Source organism: Dryobates pubescens, chromosome 6 (genome assembly GCF_014839835.1).
Source record: "Dryobates pubescens isolate bDryPub1 chromosome 6, bDryPub1.pri, whole genome shotgun sequence".
Classification (NCBI taxonomy): Eukaryota; Metazoa; Chordata; class Aves; order Piciformes; family Picidae; genus Dryobates; species Dryobates pubescens.
The window spans coordinates 28,198,038-28,224,192 of record NC_071617.1 but is presented as its reverse complement, the minus strand read 5'-3'; the positions used below and the strand labels follow the sequence as shown (position 1 = coordinate 28,224,192).

At 43.7% G+C, this 26,155-nt stretch overlaps 1 protein-coding gene across 1 annotated transcript in view; it reads left to right on the top strand.

Moving 5' to 3' along the window:
- Positions 1–8,705: 8,705 nt before the first annotated feature.
- Positions 8,706–26,155, top strand: part of FRMD1 (FERM domain containing 1) — a 33,231-nt gene continuing 15,781 nt past the window's right edge. The window contains exons 1-3 of the mRNA XM_009906324.2: positions 8,706–8,860; positions 14,959–15,049; positions 24,653–24,732. Of these exons, the coding sequence (XP_009904626.2) occupies positions 8,765–8,860; positions 14,959–15,049; positions 24,653–24,732 (267 nt within the window). The 5' untranslated portion in view covers positions 8,706–8,764. The remainder of the gene's footprint in view (positions 8,861–14,958; positions 15,050–24,652; positions 24,733–26,155) is intronic.

The following is a 26,155-nucleotide window of genomic DNA, read 5'->3' as shown; positions in this document are numbered from 1 at the left end:
TTATCTTTTTTATCTTTTTTTGGTTTGGTTTAGGTTTTTTGGGGGTGTGGGTGGAGGGTGGATTGTTTTGTTTTGCTCCTGGAAAACTTGGAATGACAACAGAAGGCCTTGGCTTCACTCTTTTGTTTATTCCTCCCATTTAATTGTGCCTTCTTAATCAAACTGTTCTGTTTTCAGCACTGGTGATTTTTAGTGTGTGTGGTAGCCAGTTTTGGCTTCAGAGAAGAAATCCAAAATCAGAGGAAAGTAGAATCCAAATGGGGAAAAAATCCTTTTTCTTGCTGAGATCACTTTAAGGAAAAACTAAAACAGAATATGGTGGGGGGGGGGGGGGTGGGGTGGTGGTGAGGCAAAAGCAGAAAAGGGCAAGACAAGTCTAAACAAAAATAAATCTGTAAAATGCTGTTGAAGAACATGAGTTGTAGTGATTCTTTTCAGTGTTTGACCAAAATATACAGTTTTCACTCTGTCAAGTTTTTTTTTTTTCAACTAAGGATTTTTGTTGCTAACTAGATTTTAATATAAAGATGTTGAACAGGGATAAACACCAATGAGAAACAAATTTGTGTTACCTTTTCTTCTCTAATGCAAAAAGTCCTTAAAAAAACCCCAAACAAACAAAAAATGTATTTACGTGTGTTTTTCTTATTTGAGTCTTTTTTGACAGCAGAATTTTTTTTTGTTAGTGGAATTTTTTTGGTAGCAGGTAAGGGCCATGCTGTTTTGGATTTCAGGTAAGGGGTGATGTGTTGTTGGCGGGTTTTGTTGGTGGTGGTGGTTGTTTGGGTTTTGTTTGTTTGTTTGTTTAAAGTAAAGCTGATAGTGCTTTATATCTACAGCACTCTTTTCTGTTACCACACTGCAGGTAAAAATTGTATGAATCCAGTGGTTAACTCTGTATCAGTTAGCTTGTGTAGTAAAAGTTGTTGCACTACTGTTTGTTCAACTCATGACAGTGTAAATTACTTGCATGCTTATTGTGCTCTGAGGTTACACTTGTTTTTCCTTGCAGAAAACTTCCTTTTCTTGCAGAAAGCCTTGTGCTACTGCTCCTCAATTATCTTGATGTTACTTAGCATTGTCGTGTGTGGTTAGACATAGAATAAGTGGAAATGGTGATCTCAGCCCAAAAGAAGTCCTCTGACTGGAAGACTTGAAGAATCACCACAGGAAGTAGTTTGCTTCTCATTAAAACATTTTTTATGCTTGCTTTTTGTTTGTTTGCTTTGTTTGTTTTGGTTTTGTTCTCCTCTCTTTGCAAAATTCAGCATCACCTCAAAAATGAAGCACTCTCTATAAAGCTGTTTGGTTTTTAAAGTATTTTTTTAGCCACTTCTTTCCATTTCACCCTCACTTTGTTGAAGTGAATGTCTGGCAGTCTCTGAAGTTGAATGTAATCATAAAGACCCTGCTGTTTGTGTTAATTTTGTCAAGATGTTGGTAGATTGGCATTTTCACACTTGTAACTGAGGCAAGGCAGGTAGAATTTTATCTATTCTTTCTGGAAGTCCATCCACTTTACATAAACCGGTATTCCTCTCTTTTCTGAACATGTTCAAGACTAGCTGCTCGCTTCAGGGGGAGTAAGATGAAAACTGTTGCAGAAGCTGCCTGGTTGGCCTGGGTATTTAGACTATGATTCAAATGCCATCAGATCAGCAGTGGACTTTCTCCTTCCTATGGGGAAGAAAGCCAAGTTTGGCTTGTTTTGGTTTGTGAGGGTCTTTTGTTGTTGTTTCTTTGGGGTTTGTTTGTTTGTGTTTTTTTTTACTGGTAGCAAAGTTATTTCTCCTCAGAAGGGTTCTTTACATGATATATTGGTAAAAGCACACCTGTTCTTATTTGTCCTGCAAATCCAGGTATTGCTTGTGAAGTTATAATAATGCTTGCTTTTTTTATTATCCAGAAGCTTTCATAGTCTGCATACTCCTAGAATTGATCCTGCTGAGAATAGAAAATGAAGGAAGAGTTTATTTGCATGATACAGAAATATGCTTTTCATTTGAGTTCTGGTAGAAGCCAGGTCTTGCTGCTCTCTGTCTACTTCCTAAGCTTCCTGATAGTCACAGTGGCTTGGAAGGAAGCCTCAGTCTCTGATTTTGAAGACCTTGATGCAGTTGTGCATCTGTACTCTGCCTCTCCTGTTTCCCATAGATAAAAAAGATTAACAATCTGTAGTAGAGATTGCATTGCTTGGCAAAAGTGTGCAGGGTGAGTGCTGAAGCACAAAACTGAACTATCTTCTGTTGCTGTCCTTCCCACTGAGGTACCAAACTGGTAATTTCCATATTGAACTCTTTGCATATATATTGTCATGAATAAGCTTTCTGTAAGGGTCCATCTCTGAGGAGATATGTCTATGTGTTTGAGTGGAGTTACTGAGTAGCTATGCAAGTAATTCACCTCTCTTAACCTTTGCAAGATCTCATGCACTGCTGTCTTGGTCATCAGGCTGAGAGAACAGGCTATTTGCAGATCTTTTATGTGAGGTGTAATGGACACTGAGGCTGGTCCGTGTCTTGTCCTGTAGTGTGCTGGTTCATTCTTATGCTTGTGCATTTACCTAGGCCAGTAAGGCCAGCTATGCTTGATTTATGAAGTATGAGGAAGCCCTATAAGCAATTGGTTGCCAGTTATCAAGTCCATTATTAGGCTATGCAGAAGTAAACAAATTCATTGTAATGAGAAACTTGATGTTGGTAGTCGACATGATAGAGTACATGCTACTACTCTTAGCAGTCAGTGAAAAGACATGATCAGTTGATCCATTGCTCTTGACATGTTGGCAAGAAAATGTTTGTCCCTCCAGGAGAAAGGCATGCTGGAAAGGAATTGCATGCTCTAGCTGCAGACTTTACTGTTTGGGTATTGTTTTAAAGCATGTACATTGATAAGTTTTGCACGTGCTTTGGATAAAATAATGTTCTTCAAGAGGCTGCACGCTTTTATGTACACAAATTCAAAGACACGTTCTATCACTTGGAAGTGATGGAAAAGCGTAGTCCCTGTGAGATCTTTGTTGTCCCTTTTACTTGGAGCCTTTAGTACTCATTGTCTGTTTCTTTCAAAAGACTCCTGAATTGGGTTTTGGTTTCAGGGAAAGACTAAGAACCAGGTGGTTCATTATGGGGTGTCCTCACAATGAGCAAACTTCTGAAGAGGTTTTCTTAGTCCCATAGGAGAGTTGGATGAAAGCGTGGCAGCTGCCTTAAACAGTGTTGCCACTGCTGCCCTTCCACTGAGCTTCCATGCACTGCAGGAGCATCTGCTTTGGAGCTCTGTTCTCAGCTAAGCCTTTTTACTCTCCTTGGGGACTGTTAAGTAGCAGTAAGGTCTCATGAGTGCCCCAAAATGTAAGTCGCTTTTACTTGTCTACCAGAGGGTACTGCCATCCATGGGTGGGAGAATTGTCCCCCATCCTCGAGCTTAAGAACTGGGACAGCTGATGGTGTAGTATAGCAGCATGGTCCCAGGTTAGGAATAGGTGTCCTTGGGAATTCTGGAAGATCCTTTCTTCTTGAGCACACTGGCTGTGTTGTATGAACTCAAGAGTGTTTCATCTTCTAGCAGTCACTCATGATGCTTGAGATGCGACAAGAAGATTTTGTGGCACAAACATGGAGCATGGGCAGTCATGTCTCACTAAGAGTTGTGTGTGATCCTGTGATGAATGCTAATGAGAGAGCATTTTTCTCTGTCGTTAAACCTGGTGTCACTGGGGAGTGCTGCTTGTACAGGAAGAAAGAAAAAAGGATGCTGGTTGTTTTCTAAGACCAGTGTTCAGCCATCTTCCCTGTCTGTCTTAAAAGGTGCAGGATGACAGCAAAGTCTGCTAGGGCTTCACAGCCCTGGAACTCTTTGACACATCTCCCATTGTACATTTTGAAAATCCTAAAGGAAACACAGGAGCCAGGTCCCCATCTTATCCCTGTGAGAGGACTGCATGCATCTAATAGGTGATGCTAGGAGACATAGAAGGTCTGTGTGGTTGCATCTCCAACATCTGTGGGCTAAAAGCCAGTTGTCTTTGCTGCCAGTGTTGCATCTGTCTTTTTAGGTAAGCTGCATCAGTTCTAGGATCCAGTCTTTTAGAGCACATAAGTGACTGGTAGTTGTCTGGGTATTCCTTATTCAATGGCTTTGAATAGGGGTTTCCTACTAAATAGTGTTCAGTTTTTGAAGGCAGGTGTGTATTCTGCCCCAGAAGCAGGAGTGTGGACACCAAATTCAGTACCTTATCTCCTTGTGGTGTACTTACCCTTGGATGTGTCATGCTAGTCATGGAGTAGTGCTGAGGCAGACACACACTGAAAAGTCAGTGTGCTTCTGGGAATTCACTGCAGGACACAATCTAGTTGTCCTGGTGGTTGCATGTGGCACTTTTCACATCATCTGTAGCCATGGCATAAAGCTTCAGTCTTGTTTTCTGCCCTGACAAGCAACTTTTTTCCCCCCTCACTTGTGACTGATGCATTTTTGCAGAGAAATGTTCCTCATCTCAGGGAATAGTCAAAGGAGGTAGGTGGGGTCTTAAAGTTGCTGACAAAGGCTAATATATACTAGCATTACATCTTTTACTTGACCAGGCTTTTTGTTACTCTGTTTTGAAGATGGTACTGGTGCCCTGAAGTATGCCTCTGTGGTGACAAAATACCTGGAAGGTGAGGGAAGTTCTCAGTTCTGAAGCTGTGCTTCAACATGAGTATGAGGCAGCCCAAGTGTGAGTTGCTGCCAAAGGTACGTAAGTTTCCAGGCAGTTGTCTGTCTGCCTTGCTGAAGGGGACTGCCTTAATTAAAGCTGCCTAAGCTGATTGTGAAACGGCACCCTGAGAGTCTCATTGTCTTAGAAGCCTAAGACATGTCTGGATAATGTTTGGAAAATGTTAAGAGTCTTACTGTTGCTGGACAGTTTTTGATAGGACTCCACAGGGATACTTCGGTAAAGCATCATCAGGAAGACGCTCAGTGTGTTTCTCTCACCACTAGCAAAAACAGCTTTCCCAAGATGTTTTGCTGTAATAAATCTTACAGAGCACATTTCCATGTGTTTTTGAGAGAAACACACTTACTTGTCCTTTTTTCTCAGTTGAGGAGGACTTCTTCTCTCTTGCTGCTTTAACATGGTAGGTGATTGTTCATTCAGCTTTATCCCCTTGAGATGTAAATGTGTCAGTACCTAGATGCTGAAATCAGGCTCAATTTATTGTGGTCCCACAAAGTGATATGTAAAATACAGCAGCACTCGTAAGGCTATGCAGTTCCACTTGCTGTTTGGATGAGACCTGCTTCTAGACAGTCTGGCTGTGGCATGGCCCCAAGATCAGTGGTAGCATGTCTTAGTTGTGGCAATGTCTATGGGGGCTGTGTGAGGTGATTTATCTTCAGAGCAAACAGTGTCCTTCCTCTTCCTTCCTGCTCTTAGCCCTCTGTGGGGCAAACCTCAGGAATTCATACTTTGACACAGCAAGTGCGGCTGTGCTCATCTGATGAAGGGAAGCAGCTGAAGGGGCTGTGGAGAGAGGAAGAATAATGGTTTTCTTAATGAATTTTTATGGCCATGGTTGAGCTGTAAAATCAGAGGAGTCTTGAAATTAATGATGGGTGTTTTCCAAAGCTCAGCTACATGTGTATTTAGGTAAAATAAACAGTACTAAACAAGCTGGGACAGCACTCTGGGCACTAATAAGCCTCCTTACTTATATCAAGAATATAAATAAACAGCACCTTTGACTGTTTCATTGATAGAGTGCTGGGCCTTTGACCAAGCAATTACATCTCAAAACATACTTCTCTAGGAGCTAAAACATGAAGTGTTGTTATTAAAAAAAACCACAACCAACCAAACTAAAAACCAACCCAAACCAACCAACCAAACCTCCCCACAAATAACCCACAACACCAAACAACCTGTATGGTGTCCCAGAGGTCAGTGATTGACTCCAGCTTTTATGAATTCATCTGCAGTGCATTTGGTGGAGATTTTAGGGTTTAATTGAGGTTAAGAGGTTGGAATCTATGGTAAACAAAAGAATGGCATATGGGCGGTCTGAAACTGCATATGTTGCAAGTAAGAGCATTCCTTCTGGCCACTTGTTTTCACTAGGCTGTTATTCTTGGCTCACAACTTTTTCTTTTTTTCTTATCTTTTTGCTTTTTTTAAGAAAAAAAAGGTATAAACATGCGCTGCTGGCAAGTTAATGATTCATTGTTTTATCACATCCTAACATACCTCTAATGAAGAGAAGGCTGAGCTGGGCTTGTGTTTAACCTCCCCCTTCAGATTAAAGACCTTTTTTCTTTAACCTCTTACCTGCTGTGGTGAGGTCCACAAGCTTGTTTAAGATGTAAGAACACCACCTTCTCCCCATCTTTTCTGACTTGCTTGCTCCCAGGATATACAGTTGTTCTCTTAAAAATTCAAATGGACAAAGCAGGTGTGAGACCAGAGGAGAAGCTTTGTTTTATAGAGGCTGTGAGGAAGCTGGATTCAGTTTCTTCGGTTATCCAGCGAAAATCATGTGCACATGTTTTTTGTAGTTGCCTTTTTGTCCTATTTTCAGTTTTGTTGTGAGCTGGATTAGTGTCTTAACTGGAGGTGGTCTCTCCTTGCAAATGGGAATGCGTACTGACTAGTGCAGTGGTTTGACAATTAAGACAAACCTCCTTACATTGGAAAGCTTGAACCCATATTCCAAGGTCTTTATGCTGTTGATAAAGTTGATGGCGTGTATGACATCAGCTGGCAATAATAATGGTGACCTGTTGCCCTCAAGCCATTCTGTAGTCATCTGTAATTTATATACAGCTGTTACTGGTGTGTAGCCTAGAGCCTAAGAGAGCTTGTCAGTATGATTATATTGATAGGAGAGCATAAATCAGAATTTTTCTCTTTATTTCATTTAATAGAAGCTTTCACCTGTCTTAGGAAGTCAAATGAGTTTTTCTGGCTTAGGTACTCCTAGTTCTTGTTTAATTAAATTCAGATTTTTTATTTTTTTTGTGTGGGGGGGAAAAAAGTAGTAATAATAACCTCCTCTTTTTGTTAGTAGAGTAAATGCAATTTTTGTGTACTTCTCTCTCTTAAGAGAGAGAACTTGCATTTAGAAAAGATTTTATTAAGAAACTTCATGCATGCCAGCTCAGGGAAGGAGGTGTATGGAACAGCTTTTGTACTTGCAAAAAGGACACTTGTGGATATTTTTATTTGATTAAAAAGAAAAACCCCAAGAAAACAAACAAAAAACCCATTGGACAGTAAAACCAAGTACACTTAAAATCCCTTACAAAAACAACCAAACTACATTTGAACACCGAATTGAAGAGAGAAGGGTAAATCTGCGTTTTCTTCAGCCATATTTTCAAACAGGACAGATGTGATTTTTAAACACCAAATGGTTTTAAATTTATGTGTAATGCACACATGCATGTGCACATTCATATATGGTATGTCTTGTGTTGTCATAAGTAAGGAAGCAGGCAATGTTAATGCTTCCTTATCCTTGAATACATTTTGGAGGGGAGATGGAATGGCTCTTGCATTCCTTCGCAGAATGATCTGAGAAAGCGGGCAATGCCTTGGGCAGTGGAAGAGGGTAGCACAGCCAGAATCAGGGTATTTGGCTGCCTTTGCTGGGGCATGTGCTTGCCTCTGGGGGTGTGGTGGGCTTTGTGGGCCAGCAGTACTTCTGCTGGTCTGCTTATGAATGCCCAGGAGTTGCTGGTGGAAGGGAATCACAACAGAGTGACTTTGTTCAGGGCAGTTAACTTGTGTTAAGTCATACGCAAGAATGGAGTGGATCGTGTAACAGGCTGGTATCTTGCTGGTCCAGGTCTCTGCAGGCATTCATCCCTAATCTACCCTCAAGGAGCCTGTCCCCATCCTGCCAGATTCATCAGGTGCCACAGGATGCTTTCTCATTTTGGAAAGCATTGGAGTAGAGAGGGCTGTAAATAAAATGTCACAAGTTGCTGAGGAAACTGTCTAACCTAGCTATAATGTAAAGATGATGTTGGCTACTGTGCTTTGGGATGTGATCTTAATTTCTTTCTCTCATTTCTGTTATTTTTGTAACTTCAGCTCTAAGCTGAACTTAAACTCTAAGCTCTTGAGCTGAGCCCTTGGGAGGAGACTGGCAGTGCTCATCTCACAAAAAGTGAAAGTCAGCCTTATGAGTTTGTGTTTCCACCTCTTCTTTTAAGTGCAGAGGATTTGAGACACCAGTTTCCCAGGGACTAGGGTTGGGGTGAAGGAGAAGACAGCTCAGAAGCAGTCCTCTGCACTGACACACGCCTGCTGATTGCTCATTGAAATCTTTGCTTTTGTTGAGAGTGAGGTGCCAGGTTGAAGGACAGGAAGCAGTCTGTGGTGTCACTTGCCTTATCGTTTACACATATCTTGAAACCTTGAGCCTGGTTTGTTAATCTAGGGAGACATGATTGCTTTATGGTGCTCTCCTGGAGACTCACAAGCTATTTAAAGATCAACTCTGACAGGTCTATGCTGTGATGCTGGTGGAAAAATTGACCATGGTGCTGTAAAATGAGTGTTTTATTGTTGGTTGTTTTTTGTTGGTGTTGGTTTGGTTGGGTTTGTTTTTTTACACAGCAAGGGGAAATACATCCTGCCAAATGTGTGCTGTGGGCTCCTCCCAGCACCAGCAGGACCATGGCACTGATGCTCTTACTTTCTTGACAGGTGTGTGGGATGAAGAGAGCCTGACGCCTGCCAAGAGAGACAACCCTGGCCCCCACTGAGCTGCCCACCATGAGCAGGGTGCTGCTGGCAGGCAGGATGCAGCTGGAGAGCCGGAGCGTCTGTGTCTTCCTGCCCACCCGTGAGCAGCTTAGCCTAGCTGTTGGGGTGAGTGGCTGGGGGGGAGGCTGGGAGGTGGCTGTGTTGCAGATGGGGTTCAGTTTTGTTAGCTCTTACTGTTTTCCTGGAAGCCTGGTTCCAGTCTGCTGACCAAAAGATTATTAGCCCAGTTAGGGTAATTGGTGTTCCATTTTCTGATTGAGGAGCTTCCACTCATTTTCAGAGTTCCTTAAAACTGCAGGTGGAATTGTTTTGGACAGGGGGTCTCCTCTGCTCTTTCTCAGTTGTTATTTCTTTTTTCATCTCTGTGAGTGCTTTTGACACTGATAATAATTTTGCAACTTTTCAAAAAGTGAACTCAAAATGCCTTGATGATTTAGCAAGCATGCCCAAAGCGTAACCATTTGCTCTCATGTTCTGGTTTCAGTAGTTCATAGATCCTTTCAAAGACTCTAAGGCAGAGTAAACAGCCTTTGAGGGTGTTGGTTTGGGTTTTTTTTTTTTCCCTCCTTTGAGTACACCCAAAAACCTAGAAGTAACTTGATTTCTTTGATCACCACTTCAAATACCTGTGTGTGTGAGTGACAGCAGAACCAGGTCAGCTGGCAGCCCAGTGTGGCGTGATGTCCACCATGGCATGGTACCTCTGTGCAACACTGCCTACTCCTTGAACTTGTGAGAAACTGAGTTGACAGAGGCATTTCACATTCTAATGGCAAGAGATCCTCAAAGATAAGTCCTCTCTTGTGAGCACGTGTGCATTCCTGTGTGGGCTGGGGAGGTTTTGCTTTGGTTTGGGTGGGTTTTTTTCCCCCCTCTTTGGCACAGGGAGCGGGAGAAGACAGTTGAAGTAAGCTGTTATTTTAAGCACTTGATTGAAACAGTGGCTTTTGAAACTATGAATGCTAATCTTCAAAATACATGTAGGAATTTTCCCACCTACTGTGCTTAAGTGCAGCATCGTGAACTGAAACAGCCACAAGGTCTGAATGGAACAAGGCTTTAGCAGCAAAATCTGTGGCACTCTGCTTCTAGATACTGGTTCAAACTAAGCCCATGTACTGCCCCAGAAGGCTTTTGCATTCTGATGGCTTTTGTGCAGGCCACAAAGTAATTAAGTTAAGTTCTTGTTGGCAGGTGTACCAGCCTGGGTAATAGTCTGTTGTGACTGACCCTAAATCTCACCTTCTTATAATAACTTTTACCAGAAGCCAAAGATCTGAGATAGTGGAGTCCACCCTGCTGCAGGGAAGGTGCAGACTGGCATGCAAGTGGGCAGCTTGCAAGTGTGGCAGATGCCATCATGGCTTTTTGATGCACCCTACCACTGCTGGGTCACACTCCACTGTAATATGCTTAGGCAGTGTTTGGCCTATACAGTAAATCCTGGATACTTGCAGTTTGTCATAAAAGAGCATCATTTAGGTTGGAGTGGACCCCCAACCATAAAGTTGCCAAGGCCACCACTAAATCATGTCCCCAAGTGCCACATCCACACCTCTTTTAAGTATCTCCAGGGTATTTAATAATCATAAGAAATGGTCTTTCTAACTGGAGTGTTGTCTGGGATGCAGGGAAGGTACTGTGTCCACCTGCCTCTCCAAATGCCTCTCCAAAAGTTATGCCCCCTTGAGCATCACTGCTTTGTCCCTTAGTAGCCCTTTCAAATACATTTTCCCTCCTTGCTTCTGCTGCCCTTTGCTTTGGTGGCTGGTAAGTTGGGAAAATATGTACACAGAGATGCCTGCATGTGAAAGGGAATAGCTGCCTGGGCCAAAACATGAGACTTCAACACACAGTTGTGCCCTAATTGCATAGAGAGTGAAACATGACCTGTTACAGCTGGGCAAGTCACCAAAATCAGCTTTTTGTTTGGCTTCTCTCTTTATCACAATACCCCTTTAAAGCAACAACAAAAATGAAGATTTCACAGGTGGATTTTTATTTTATTTTTGAGGACTATCAAGGCAATTTGCTAGTGATGCTTGTAGAACCTAAATTTAATTAACACAACTGCAGATGATACTTTGTGCATTTATTACAATAATAATGCCAGTACTGAAGATTTCCAAAGCTTTTAAACTCTTCAGTGTGGAATGCAAATACCTTGCAGCTTGGACAGGTAGGTAGGAATAGTTAAAAAAGAGGCTGTATCATCTTTAGAAAAAAGGAGAGGTAACCCAGGAAATGTTTAAGGATGTTGCCAGATCATGTAGGAAAACAATTAGAGAGGCGAAAAGCCCATTGAGAGCTTAGGCTGGCCACTGCTGTGAAGGACAGCAGAAAATGCTTTTAGAAATATATTAATGGCAAAAGGAGGGGCAAGGACAACCTCCACTCCTTAGTGGACATGGAAGGGAATGTTGTAACTAAAGATGAGGAAAAGGCAGAGGTACTTAACACCTTCTTTGCCTCAATTTTTAATAGCAGGACAGGTTGTCTTCCAGGCAACTGGCCTCCTGAGCTGGCAGATGGAATCAGGGAGCAGTACAGTTCCCCTGTAATCCAGGGGGAAGCAGTTAAAGACCTGCTTAGCCACTTGGATCCCCCAAGTCCATGGGACTGGATGGGATCCATCCCAGGGCACTGAGAGAGCTGGCAGATGAGCTGGCCAAGCCCCTCTCCATCATTTTTCAACAGTCCTGGCTCACTGGAGAGGTCCCAGAGGACTGGAAGCTGGCCAACGTGGTGCCCATCCACAAGAAGGGCCAGGAGGAGGACCCAGGGAATTCCAGGCCTGTCAGCCTGAGCTCAGTGCCAGGCAAGATTATGGAACAGGTCATCTTGAGTGCAATCACACAGCACCTGCAGGATGGCCAAGGGATCAGGCCCAGCCAGCATGGATTTAGGAGGGACAGGTCCCACCTGACCAACCTGATCTCCTTCTATGATCAGGTGACTGCCTGGTGGATGTGGGGCAGGCTGTGGATGTAGTCTGCCTGGACTTCAGCAAGGCCTTTGAGACTGTCCCCCACAGCAAACTCCTGGCCAAGCTGTCGGCCCCTGGGTTGGACAGCAGCACTCTGTGCTGGGTTAGGAACTGGCTGGAGGGCTGAGCCCAGAGAGTAGTGATGAATGGTGCCACATCCAGCTGGCAGCCAGTCACTAGTGGTGTCCCCCAGGGATCAGTGCTAATCCCATCCTGTTCAATATCTGGATGAGGGGGTTGAGTCCACTATCAGTAAGTTTGCAGATGACACCAAGCTGGGGTAGAGAGGGTAGGAGAGCTCTGCAGAGGGACCTTGACAGGCTGGACAGATGGGCAGAGTCCAAGGGCATGAGATTGAACACATCCAAGTGCCGGGTTCTGCACACTGGCCACAACAACCCCATGCAGAGCTACAGGCTGGGGTCAGAGTGGCTGGAGAGTGGCCAGGCAGAGAGGGACCTGGAGGTAGTGGTTGACAGTAGGCTGAACATGAACCAGCAGTGTGCCCAGGTGGCCAAGAAGCCAATGGCATCCTGGCCTGTATCAGGAATAGTGTGGCCAGCAGGAGCAGGGATGTCATTCTGCCTCTGTACTCAGCACTGGTTAGGCCACACCTTGAGTACTGTGTCCAGTTCTGGGCCCCTCAGTTCTGGGAAGGATGTTGAGTTGCTGGAACATGGCCAGAGAAGGACAACAAAGCTAGTGAGGGGTTTGGAGCACAAGCTCTATGAGGAGAGGCTGAGGGAGCTGGGGTTGCTTAGCCTGGAGAAGAGGAGGCTCAGGGGAGACCTTGTTGCTGTCTACAGCTCCCTGAAGGGAGGTTGTAGCCAGGTGGGGGTTAGTCTCTTCTCCCAGACAACCAGCAACAGAATAAGAGGACAGTCTCAAGCTGTGCCAGGGGAGGTTTAGGCTGGATGTTAGGAAGAAGTTCTTCACAGAACGAGTGATTGGCCATTGGAATGGGCTGCCCAGGGAGGTGGTTGAGTCACCTTCACTGGAGGTGTTTAGGAAGAGACTGGATGAGGCACTTAGTGCCATGGTTTATTTGATTAGATGGTGTTGGGTGATAGGTTGGACTTGATGATCTTGAAGATCTTTTCCAACCTGGTTAATTCTAAATCCTTCCAGCAGAAGAAATTATAGATCCTTCCTGTGATAAGCACAGCGTTTGTGCAGATAATTCCTTTCTCCCCTCTCCCATATAAATTCCACCCTTCCAGATTAATGTTTACCTGTATGTGTTTTATGATCTCTGAGGTCTTTTCCAACCTTATTGATTCTGTGTGGTCACGTGTAGAGTGAAGCCTGCTCTGTCCAGAGTGTTTCACTTGTGGTGTAAGCAGGAAAGCCCTTTTTTTTTTCTTTTATCTTTTTTGAAGCATAGAGGCCAAGAAAAATAGAGATGGGTAACCAATACATGTGATTATTTGCACACGGACTGAGTGTGAAGTAGCAGTTACCTTCTGTAAACTTGCATTTGATTTCACTTTGGGCTAAATTTCATGTGTGTTTAAAAAAAAAAACAAAAAAGCCCAGAGTCTGACACTGGACAAAGCTCAGAGTTAAGTATCAGGGGAAGAAATGATTCATAGTTTGTCTGGAATGGAGCCTGACACAGGAGCCACGTGCAAAGGCGGGAAGGGCCAAAGGGAAGCATGCAGTTGAAAAATGCAGGGAGAATTGTTGGTTGCTGTGAGCAGAGAGGAAGGCTAAAGGAGGGAACAGCAATTCCAAGTGTAATTAGTGTTTCATAGCTGTGAAGCCTTAGAGTAAAACTTCGTACTGAAGTCCCAAAAGCAGAATGGTCAAGGTGGTAGCTCACATGCCTGCTGTGTACAAAATCAAATCACTAGTTTAAGAGGTAAGTCTTACATAAGATTGAAGTGCTTAGTTCTGTGGAATGAAGTATCTTAGAGCAGGTTTTTCTTCCCTTAGGTGTGAAAGCATGCCATTTTGAAAATTAACCTGATTGTAGAGCTTTTGAATAGTCCTCTGCTGCTGGTCACTGGTATGCATAACAATTCTGGCCAGGGGTAGGTCACGTCTTCCTTAGCGAGTGCTCCCTGGTATGAGAAACAAAGCAGATTCATACCCAACTTTCTCTTCCAACTGCATATTCTTAGTTCTGGCCCATTTTGCAGCTGGTAGTATCCAGGGCTGAGCTGAGCTTCTCTGTCTTGGTGGTGTTATGCTCTCCCAACCCAGTCTTGCTCAAAACTCCTTCCCTTATGCCTCTGAGAGTTGTGGGCTTGGGCAGGGGAGAGGGCAGTTGCTTGTGCCTTTGGTTGTCTGTCTGTGCTCCTGGAGTGGTGCAGTGGGGCAAGTCAAAATAAGGCTGTAGGTGGGAGAAGATTTAATAGGCGCATTTTCCAATCATAGTATGCATCTGGTAGCTAGAATCACAAGGAGTCTGTGTTCTGAGCAGCCATGCTGGAGCAGTGCATTCCATAGCTGTGCTGCAGTGCCCTGTGCTGTGCTTGCAAACACAACTCGGGTACTAGTCCCTGGCAGGGGTGTGTGCTGGCAGTGCTGCTTTACCCCTGCTTCCTCACTGTGTATACAGCCTTACATGGAGCAAGACTACTAGAAGGTCTCAGTGTGGCATAGAAATGGGCAAAGGCTTATGGGCCGTTGGTAACAGCTCCAGGAGATAAAGATGTTAATTGCTGTGTGACCAGAAGTCAGCAGGGAACAGAACAAGATCAAGCTCTTCTATGTGGGGTACAGAGCAGCTTCATCTCTAACCCATGAACTATTTCTGCTCAAATCGTGCAATCTTGGGTTTGTGAGAGCTTGCTTGCTTTTTTTTTTTTCTTTCTTTTTTAATAAAACCCTGCAAGAGGGCAGCATTTTCATTCTGTGATTGCAAGCACACTTTTCTAATAGCCTGGTCGGTACTGCATAAAACAAGGTCTCTAGCGGCGCTTCTAATTCTTACACAAAGATGCAAATAGATAGGAAACTAGATCTATGTCTTACTAAGATGAGCCGCTTTGTGCTGTGAAGGGGGGAGAATGACACATTGGTTATTATTTTGTAATCATAGCAACAATAATACTGAAAACAAAACTTGTTCTGTGGATTGAACTTTTGGGGGTTTTGGTTTTTTTTCCCCCCCCCATGGTACCAAGTAATGTACTAGCCAGCCTAAAGAAGGGAAATTGCTTCATTCAGGTGCATGAGCCAGCTGTAATGTTGGATTGGTTGTTTCTTTCAGGTCAAAGCCACTGGACAGGAGCTCTTTCAGCAAGTTTGTGATTTGGTGAAGATTAAAGAGCCTCACTTCTTTGGCCTCAGCATTGTTAAAAGTAAGCAAACTCAATGCACAGAGCAAATGACTTGGCAAACATCCACAGACTCGCTTGTGTATTTACAGTGTGTGCATATATACACAGCGGCCGTGCCTGCGGGGAATTTGATTGTAATAAGGTCACAAAGTATGTAGATTATGCACAGGCTTCTCGGAGGTCTTTTGATCTTTGGTATGTGGGCAGACAAATTGGGTGAAGGGGGGGCTTTTGTTCTCCTTTGTTCTTGTTCCACCTCTTTGTGGGGTTTTCGTTCTCTTCTGTAGCTGAGTTGCCAGCCAACATACTTGTCATTGAATTCAAAACTGTCAGTAGTTGAACAAGAGGTGAATTTTAAAAGGACTTTGGGACTGAAAGTGTTACTTATCTTCTGAAGTCACATGCAAAGAATGTGGCACCAGGAGGAGAGAACACAAATGGTTTGAGGGGACTGCATGCCTGTGTGAGGGACGCTGGGTTTTGAAATATTGCATGGGAAATACAAAGCTTCTTAATCTAGGGGTTGAAGTCCAGTCTGTTTGGTTCTATGGCTTAGTACTGACCAGGCAACAGTGTAAGATAATGCCTTACAGGAGCAAACTGATATGTTTCTGGGATGGTGTGTGCATTGGCACCACCTCATAATGCTTAGTTACTGGAAACTGATCTGTCGTTCTTCCTATCCTGCCCCCCCACATTTCCAAAAGTCTGGGAAGGACTTCATTGCTCTCCAGTTTTTTTTCTTAAATGTGTTACTATTTACTACTGCAACTCTAGATATTGTTTCATTGAAACAAAAATCGTGTTTTATGAGTCCTTCTAAATGTTTCTTTTGCCTCCTTATGAGTGCAATAAAATAGTTTTGTGTAAGTTCATTTCTCTCATTTTCTTTGTTTCATTCTCTAAGAACTTCTGCCTTTTTTCTTCTTTTTTTTTTTTTTTAGCACAGCACTTCAGTTTAGACTGGTGTTAGCTTTTTATCTCTCTAAGACTTGTAGAGCCTCCAAGAGATTCCATCAGTGTAACTAAACCAGTAGCTAACAAACATACCTGTGTGTTTAAGCCAGAACAGACTGTTTTGTTGGTTGGTTGTCTTTTTGTTGTTTTGTTTTGTTCCATTTGTGGTTTTGTTGTAGAGTTTGTTGTGGTTTTTCTCCTTCATGAATTGATGGTGTTCTTGTGAGTTCCTCCCTTGGCTGCCTTTTTGTAACACCAGTTTTTGCCTATTCCAATTGCAGGGTGAAACTTGAACTCCTGTCCTTCCCTTTAAGAAAGGAATTTCACTTCTATTTTCTTTGAATTCAATGCCCTTCTCTTGTTCTCCTTGTGTTTCTTTCACTTTAAATCCTCTTCATATCTTGCTTTCCTCATATTTTCTGTACCCTACTTTTTCCTTTCCTCCCATGTTTTACATGGAGGAGTTTCCTTCACCCTGTCAAGCACAGGAGCTCTGGACTCAAAATACCCTGTTGCAGCAGATGCTTTTCAGCCTGTTGGAAATGGAGTTTAATTACACTGTTGGGTAGCATAATAAAGCTCTGCTGACTAGACTTTTAAGTTATATTGCCCATAGCTTTAAACATAAACAGTGTTGTTCTTGCTTCACAAAATTGTTTCTCATTTTTAGGGTAGCTAATTCTTTGCAAAACTCTTAGAAAAATGTCAAGAAGAGAGTTGCAGGAGCCCAGTAGCCTGAGTTTTTGTTTTCTGACTATTCCTCACTCCTACTTGTGGCTTGGTTTGTGAAGCTGCTTAATTGAAGGCTCCTCATGCTCGCCCTGGCTACTCCTGACAGTCACGTCTGTCCATCCATCCCACAAGCAGGCATCAGGATTTTGGATCAGGAGGAAGTTTGTCCCTGTTTAAGAAACTGTTGTGACCAAACAACAGTAAAGTCAGCAGTGAGTTTCTCAGCCTAAATGGCTGTAGCCACCAGGAAGACTATAGCCCACTCTTACAAATGGGAACAAAACAGGTCTGTTTGCTATTGTTTCCTCTGGTCCCTACCTTTACTATGTGAAAATCCAGTAAGATGCTGACTGGAGTCCTTTGGGGTGGATTTTAGTTTCCTTAATTTTGTTTTTAAAGTAGCTCCACGTATATTACTGTACAGATATAGCCCTGTTTTCCATTCTCCATCTTCACTCGCCTCCTACCTTGTTTTGGCCAACAGACTGGTGATCATCCCTTGCTGCCAGTGAGGTCTTGCTTCTATGGCAAATGTAGCACTCTCCATGTCTGGGATTTGGAAGTAGCTTTTAAGGCATTAGCTGCTTTTTAGGGATTTTTGGTTTTACGGCAAGCTATCATCTCAATAAAGGGAAGCAGTCCAGTCACATGAGGAGGCCTGGGTAAGTTCTGTATTACCCAGGGTTGTCTTGTGGGTACTTAAGTCAACTGCTTTGGCTGGGCAGCAGGTTGATGTACATCCTGTAGAGGCTGCAAAGGGAAGGTGTGGGGCTTGGTCTACACGGTAAGGGCAGATTAAATGTCAGAAAACTAGAGAGGAAGCCTCTGTTTCAGACCAAAGTATTCCTTTTCTGCATCATGGTTTCATCTCTCTGTGCTGCAGCTCTCCGATCTCATTTTTTCTAGAAACAAGTGCCCTGATTAATCAGTGTGTATTTGCTGGTTTCTTAATGGATTTTTATTTTTGGCAGTCTGATGCTGCCACTTGCAGAACAAGGTATTCTAATCCATCTGTATGCATTACCTTCCTGCTAATTTTTCAGCAAAAACAGTTCAACTATCAGCAGTGGCAAGAGAATGAAAATTAAGGGATTTCTGCTGAACTGTAACCACTCACACTGGGTGGATTGTTTGGTTTAGGAGCCCATTTGACCTGCAGGCATTATACAGATAAGCTAATACTCAGTTGGTCTCATAGTAAGTATGTCTGTGAGGGTGAGAGGTTGGGCTCCTTCATAATAAAAAGTTTAACCCATAAGTGTGTCAAAGCTGAAAAAAGCACACAAAGCACTGGGCAAATCATAAACCACAGACACTGTGAGATCTAAGATGTAGAACCTTATTGCTGTCTACAACTACCTGAAAGGAGGTTTTAGCCAAGTGGGGGTCCGTCTCTTCTCCCGGGCAACCAGTGACAGAACAAGAGGACACAATCTCAAGCTGTGCCAGGGAAGGTTTAGGCTAGATGTTATGAAGGAATTCTTCACAGAAAGAGTGATTGGCCATTGGAATGGGCTGCCCAGGGAGGTGGTGGAGTCACCATCACTGGAGGTGTTTAGGAAGAGACTGGATGAGGCACTTAGTGCCATGGTTTAGTTGATTTGATGGTGTTGGGTGATAGGTTGGGCTTGATGATCTCGAAGGTCTTTTCCAGCCTGGTTAATTCTGTGATTCTGTGACTTGGAGCCTATCTTCCAGCATTTGTTACCTAAATTCATTGCCTTCAATTCTGTTAGAGATGCTGAGAACCAGCTTCAGGATTTAAGATCACAGTAATGGTCACGAAACAGAATTTTTCACCCCACTTCCTCTTGATCTTTTTTTGTTCTCAAGACAAAACCTCCTTCAGCCAAATGCACTGTGGGGAGAAAAGACTTGCATCTGTAAAAAGAATTTGATCTCTTTGAGAAACAAGTTCAGGAGTGTTTATTAATGGTAAACCACAGTGGCATGGTGGTTGGGACATGTTGCTATGCTGGTTTTGCCACAGATTATCAAGCAGGATATACCTTGTGTTCTGCTGCTGTGGCCGCAGCATGTTTTGTCTTAGTAGTTTGCTCAGTGAAAGACTCTGCAGCCCTGCCACGTTTAAACTGGCTCCATGGGCTTCAGCAGCTGGGTCCTATAGTGAAGGCCCTCTTGCAGGGTCAACCTTATCTAGTGACTTGTGGGAGGTTTCCCTGTTGTTATCAAAGTGTATGCAGCAACACAGTTCAGAATTCTAAACCAAAACTGACTGTCATCAGACAACAGCCAGGCCTCTTTGCTGTTATGACCCAGATCCTTCCAATCCTGAACCTTGGGCTTCTCTTTTCTGGGAGCAAATTTTACATGATACAAGCAGATGGAAGCCTTTGATTGGCAAGGAGCAAGCCTGCAGCTCCTATACCCTGCCAGTCTCTTTGTGCCCTCTTACCAGGTTTGTCATACTGGCTCTTTAACAAAGCCAAATCCCTTTACTTCAGCTCTCCTGCCTCAAGGATCATCAGCTATGGCTGTTCACCTTGCCAGACCCATGCCTACTAGTCCTCCTTACTTGTATGCTTAGCTGAGGAGCTTGGTGCTTAATTCTCCAGGACCACTCTGTCTCCAGCAAACTTTTCTGTGTCTGTATCTTCCAGTACTGACGTTCATGGACAGAATACACTATCATGTTATTTTTGTCTTGTGGGTATCTGTTGTAGCAAAGGGTCTCTTTAAGAAAACAGGGAACAATAGGAGTTCTCCAAAACACCCTCAGATGATTTCTGCATCCCAGTCCTTCCCCACTATCCCTTCATCTGCCTCTTCTCCATCAAATATATGCTTGGACAGTTGCATTTTGTTTCTGAATTGCTTCTATATCCTATCCTGAGAGGATGCAGTTCCATTTTAATGACTTTGGTACCTCCAAGAAGAGTTAAATGCAACATAGAATCAATAAGGTTGGAAAATACCTCAAAGATCATCAAGTCCAACCTGTCACCCAACACTTCAGGACTACTAGACCATGGCACCAAGTGCCATGTCCAATCCCCTCTTGAACACCTCCAGGGATGGTGACTGCACCACCTCCCTGGGCAGCGCATTCCAATGCCTAACAACTCTCTCTGTGAAGAACTTTCTCCTCACCTCGAGCCTAAACTTCCCCTGGTGCAGCTTGAGACTGTGTCCTCTTGTTCTGGTGCTCGTTGCCTGGGAGAAGAGACCAACCCCCTCCTGGCTGCAGCCACCCTAAGGAAAATGTGGGCAGAAATGTATCACCTAGAGGGAATTGTACAAGTTGAAGTGTTCAGGTGTGTATAGCTCCCTGGAAGTACTTTGACCTAGTCTATTGCTAGAACAGCTTTTTTTCCCCTGCACCTTGTTTCTCTTTCATCATCACAACACCATGTAGCCAAATGCTCTCCTGCCTGAGGATTGCAAGGAGTGAGTTTGTTCCTGAATGAGCAGTGCTGGAAATGGTTCTGCAGCTCTTCTTGTGTGGAAGAATTACCTGTGACACTGCCAAAGGTCCAAAGGGCTGTTCCTGGGCATGCCTTCTTCTGGCTGTAAGATGCCAGTATAAAATTTCTGCAATACCTACCCATCATTAGGAATGACTGAGCCTTTATCTCAGTCTTCAGACTTCCTACAGTTGTGCTAACTTGGGCTTCTTGATACTGCCTTCTTTCACTCTTCCCTCCATAGATCTTCTGTCCATTCCAGATAAAGGCAGCTCAGGCAGGACCTCCCTTGCTTCATTCTCAGCCTCTGTTGTTCTTCCCTTCTTCTTTTGGAACACATGTGCTTCCCAGATAATGCTAAAAACATGAGGTTATCCTGAATCAAGTTCTTCTAGATCTCTTGTTAATCTCATCAACCAGGCACTGAAAAGTGGGCAAGGTTTCTTTCTGTTGTAATGAAAGGTAACACCAGGAGCATTGAGATTTCATGCAGAGGTGGTGGGTACAGAAGCCATGTGGATATTCATGTTCTCAGGCCACCAGCTAAACAGGTTATGTGAGATCTACAGTATGTGTTCTGAGATAATTGTAAGTATTGGGGGTTTGTGGATTTTGCTTGTTTGTTTTTGAAGTGTTTTCTCTCCCCTGGCCCCAGCATCCCTCTGTTTTACTCTTGCTCTCTTTCCTGTTGCCTGTCTAGGGAAATAGTGGTGTTGCCATGAGCAACATCTTGGGGTATCTGGGAGAAATTAAGCACTCTAGCCAAGGACAATTTTTTTCTCCTCCTCTTAAGGCAGAAAATGCTTGTTACGTGGAAGTTTGGCTTTGCACTAATTTTCTGGACTGTCTAAATGGTTGCAATGTTAAAATACGCTAAATATCCAATTGACTAAAGGAGGTAAGGGAGCATTCCTGGCTGCAAACAAGACCTGAACTCTGCCTCTTGGTAGGACAGGACTTACTTCTGTGGAATTTCTCGGTGCTCCTAACCCAAAATGTGCACAGGAGGAGAATAGGTTATTACTATTGCTGAGCTTTTCTGCAGGGATCTCTTGAAAAAAATGAGGAGGCACTGGTTAGTGCTAAATAATGGCTTTTAGAGTAACAATGACTCAGAATTGGTTTGATCCTGTATTACAGGTATAATTTTCTATTCACGTTTTCCCTGCACTGTAAATAAAGCCTATTGTAAATCAACATCAGTCACTGGAACTGTGTCACTTTTTTCTGACTAGAGACCTGGCTGAATGTTTGCATTTCAGATGACTGTTTACTTTGAAGCGAGATTTTTACAGCATAAACTTCCCATTTCATTTGAGGGCTCTTGAAAGCTGAAATTGGGAGAAATGTGTAAAGTGTGCTACTGCAAGGTACCTGACTGTCTAGTTGCATTTCTTAGGAGTGCAGTGCATTGGTGTGTTGTGCTAGGTGTAGTATCTGTACGCACATACATGCGGTAACCTTTTAAGAGAAGCTGGTACAATAGATTTTTAAGCTCAGTGACAGTGTTGAGGTAAGATTTACAAACACATTGTCAGTAGCTGTATGTGGGAAGGATGCACATTTGCATTCATGTACTTAGCACCTCTTGTGAGGCCAGAGAAGCAAGGACAGTTTGTACCTGCTGAGTATCCAGCTCTGTTTGAATCTATAGATTGGAGACATTCTTCCCTGGAAAGGTGGCTGTCTGTGCATTTCTGTACTGTCCTTTACAAAACTGCCCTGAGGTGCTGCACTTTGGTGCCCTCATATCTGTAATAGATACTAATTTTCAAAACAGACACATCTTTAGCACCTGGTGAAATACCTTTAGTTTTTGCCACTAATCCAGTTTAAGGGGGGAAAACCAACCAAACACACACCCAAAAACCCAAAAACACACACCCCCAAAAAACCCAAACAACCACCCTGAAAACAACCAACAAACCAAACCCAAAAAAAGCCACCAAAGCAACCCACACAGGGCTGGGGAGTGAGATACTACTTTTGAGTTTTTGTAGATGGAAGCTTACACTGCAGGTTGACATTCCAGCAATATTAACTTCATTAAGGCAAGAATGCAACACTGCATTCTTGCACAGGAGGGAGGAAGGGGAGTATGCTGGGCTGGGGAGGAGTGAGAACCCCAGGGAGAGCTGATACATCAGGGTGTCTGTCCTCCTCCAGCCTGGCTTATTCTGAGGGGTTAGAGGCATGATCATGACCTGGAGCCCTCAGACTTGATATCTGGGCCCTCCTAGGGTCATCTTTCTAACCTATTGAACACAAAAGGTGTATGGGGGCTGTGGGGTGTAGGTAGCCAATGACTTTATGACAGTAGAGTGGCTCTGTTGTGATTTTCCACTTTGGGTTGCAGTATCTGTTTGTGATGGGATGGCCAGGGTATATTGCCACACTTGCTGTTGTCATTTTTACCTCATGGCTGAGGGATAAGCTGTCTGTTTCCCTTGGAGGCCTCTGAGCAGTGGATCATTCCTGAGCATGAAGGGAAAACTCTTCCCACAGGACATTACAGCCATGTAGAGTCCCTGCCCTCTTTAAAAGATAGCAGCTAAATACTGCCGTGCTGGCAGAACCAGTATAGGATTTACCCAACACTGCTGTGCCATCAGGAGCAGTCCCAGTCCAGCTGTAGGAGCCCATTGTGGAGTGACAACAGTGGGGCTGCTGAAGCTTAGGGAGGGACAGGGTGCTGTGCTCATATTATCCCACTCCTGTCACTTATTGTGCAATTGCTTCCTAAATGAGCTTTTATTTACCTTTTAAAAAAAGCTTTACAGAGAGATGCTTATCAGCTTGGCAGCTGACAAGGGCCAGAGACAAGTCCAAGAGATGGACCAAACCCATCTCTCTTGCTGACTAGGACTTCTGTCAGTCTTTACAAGGCAGTGTTAGCTGATCTCAGTGGACTTGGAGAAGCAAGAGTTGGGGCCACCATTACCCCTCAGCCACCCTATCAAACTGGCATAAGCGAAGAGGCAGGTACAGGATGCAGTATCGGTGGTGCTAAAACCTGTTCCTTCAGTCAAAATGGCAAAACAACTTCTATATCACCATGTGTGCTACAGCACTTGAATTCCCACCACTAGAATTTTCAGGACTCCTGTACAGCAGTTTCAGCAGTACTGTTAAATGCTGCATTGTGTGTGTATGTGACATGTCAAACAATGCAATCAATAGAAGTGTAATTATGTTAAAATTACAGCTGTAATCAGTACAATGCAGGAAAGACTATAGAGATGGAAACAGGACTTTTTATGGGATTGTTCTCTTTGATTGTGTTCAGTGTTCATGGCATTTTACACAAGGCTTTCTGTTAGTGTGGTGCGTGGACCAGTTCTGGATAGCACCAGGTGTGGTTTCTCTCACTTGAAGAAGGAGCTGGTGTTAGGGGATTGGTTTGCTTGCTTGTGTTTTAAAAGATTGCAAAGGAAGTATTATCTGCTCCTGTAAGGAGCTGGAATGCTCTGGGAAGATGGCTCTGAGGTAGGTCTTGAATACCTGTTGTGAGTCTGGCCTCTGTCAGTCCTTCTATGCTGTACAGACACGAGCACAGGCTCTCACTTGGTTGTAAATCTCCATCAGAAAAAAATTGCTTCTGTTTTCCCACTCTCCTTTTTTTCCCCTGTTCTTTTCATGTCTAAGAAACAAGCTCTTCAACTTGACACTTATGTCATCTGTCAAAACACTTTCCTGGGTAAGACCTGTGAGTAGAGGGACTGGTCAGGTGAATCAGCTCAGCTGGCATTGCTGCTGAAGCCTTAAACTCTCATCAGGTCTGTTTTTTTCCAAGAGACTTGAGAGGACTCATGGAAGAATCTTTCACTGGCTGAGTTATTTGGTAATTGTTAAGCAGTGTTACAAAACATTGCCTTTCAAAGCAGCACAAAGCTCTTTAAAGATGATGAGCTGTTCAGGCTGTCTCTTGTTCACCTTCACCTGGGTGGAGAGAAGTCTTGATCCTTTGAGGCAGGTCAGATTTCCTTTCATTCATCTTTTTGCTGTGTGAAAGAAAGAAGTTGGGTGTGAGCAGGAGATGCCAGACCTTCTGAGGAGGGCGTGTGGATTTGGTCCTTCTTCCCTTTCTCATATAGAGGACGAAACCTGACTGGCCAGTTGCTTATGCCACATTGGACCATGCTGCCATGTGATGGCAGAGGAGAAGTTTGGGTAGAACTTATTTGTTAATAAAAAAAACTGAATCGGCTAAGCTGGCAGTATAATTAGCTTGGTAAGATATCATTTCCCTTCTGTAAGTGGCTTCTTGCTCATAAAGCAAGAATTCTGCATTTCTGGCAAAGGTGTTGGGAAACTTTAGCTCAGCATCTCTTGGATCAAGGCATAAGTGACTTTCCCTCCATACTGTCTAGAGCGGCATGCCCAATTAAGAGACTCAGTGCCCTGTCTGTTCCAAGGTCAGCTTTGTTTTAAAGTGTATTGCTTGGAAGTCATCTGAATATTTAATGAACAAGAATTTCTAATTCTTTAAATGCTTTTCCCTCTTTTTCAGATAATGAATATGTTTTTATAGACCTGGAGCAGAAGCTCAGCAAATACTTTTCAAAGGAATGGAAGAAAGAGACCACAAAAGTAAGACAGATGTTAAATTTTGGAGGCTAGTGCTTTGGTATTGGACTACACAGATAAATTAAACTAAGGTCATACAACATTTCTTGAAGATGGTTGGCAGAATGCCATCAGGTAGCAAGATACAGTGACTTGCACATGGCTGTACAACTAATTAAAAGACCTAATCAGCCCCTTGCACAACTTTACCTGAGCAGTAGTTACATGTGGTTGCTGCTTAGCTGCTGCAGAAGTGGAAAAGGTTAGTTGGTCAATCTTGCTTTTGAGCTTAGCTGAGCCTGTGAACAGTCTGGAGATCTCACTGCTATTCTTAAGAAGAACAGTATAAAGTGGCCTTTGTGATGTGAACCCAGTATGAGGGAGAGGGCTGGAGCTGTGACTCTTCTAGGACAGTGCAAAAGGACAGTGGAAAGAGAGGACCCTTAGCGTTCTATTGCTAGCCAGCCCTGTCAAGGGACAGAAAAGCATGAAGTAAAGACAAGCTTATGTAATGGTTTGGTGCTGGCTATTCAGGCCACATAATGCCTGTTTGTGTGTGTCATTATTAGAGGAGCGGCAGTCGAGAATAAAGCGTAGTATGCAATTACATTCAGATTAATTAGTGTGTTATGTTTGACCAACCTGGTAGCCTTGTATGAGGACATAACAGGTGGATAGATGATGGTAGAGCAGTGGATGTGGTTAATCTTGATTTCAGTAATGCATCTGACACCGTCTTCCACAGCATCCTTGGAGCTAAACTGAGGCAGTGTGGTCTGGATGATCAGGTAGTGGGACAGATTGTGAACTGATTGAAGGAAAGAAGTCAAAGAGTTCAGGTCAATGGGACAGAGTCTAGTTGGAGGCCTGTATCTAGTGGAGTCCCTCAAGGGTCAGTACTAGGACCAGTTCTAGTCAATATATTCATCAATGACCTGGTTGAGGGCACAGAGTGCACCAAGTTTGGTGATGACTGGGTGGAGTGGCTGACACACCAGAGGGTTGTGCTGTCATTCAGCAAAACTTGGACAGGCTGGAGAGTTAGGCAGGGAGAAATGTAATGAAATTCAACAAGGGCAAGTGTAGAGTCTTTCACCTGGGAAAGAACAAGCCCATGGATCAGTATAGGTTGGGTATTACTGACCTGTTGGACAGCAGTGAAAGGGAAAAGGACCTGGGGGTCCTAGTGGATGGAAGATTGACCATGAGCCATCAATGTGCTCTTGTGGCCAAGAAGGCCAATGCCATTCTGGGGTGAACTAGGAGTGTCTTTAGTAGGTCAAGAGAGGTTCTCTTCCCCTTCTACTCTGCCCTGGTGAGGCTGCATCTGGAATATTGTGTCCAGTTCTGGGCTCCTCAGTTCAAGAAGGACAGGGAACTGTCCTTGAGAGAGTCCAGTGCAGAGGAATGGAACATCTTCCTTATGAGGAGAGACTGAGGGAGCTGG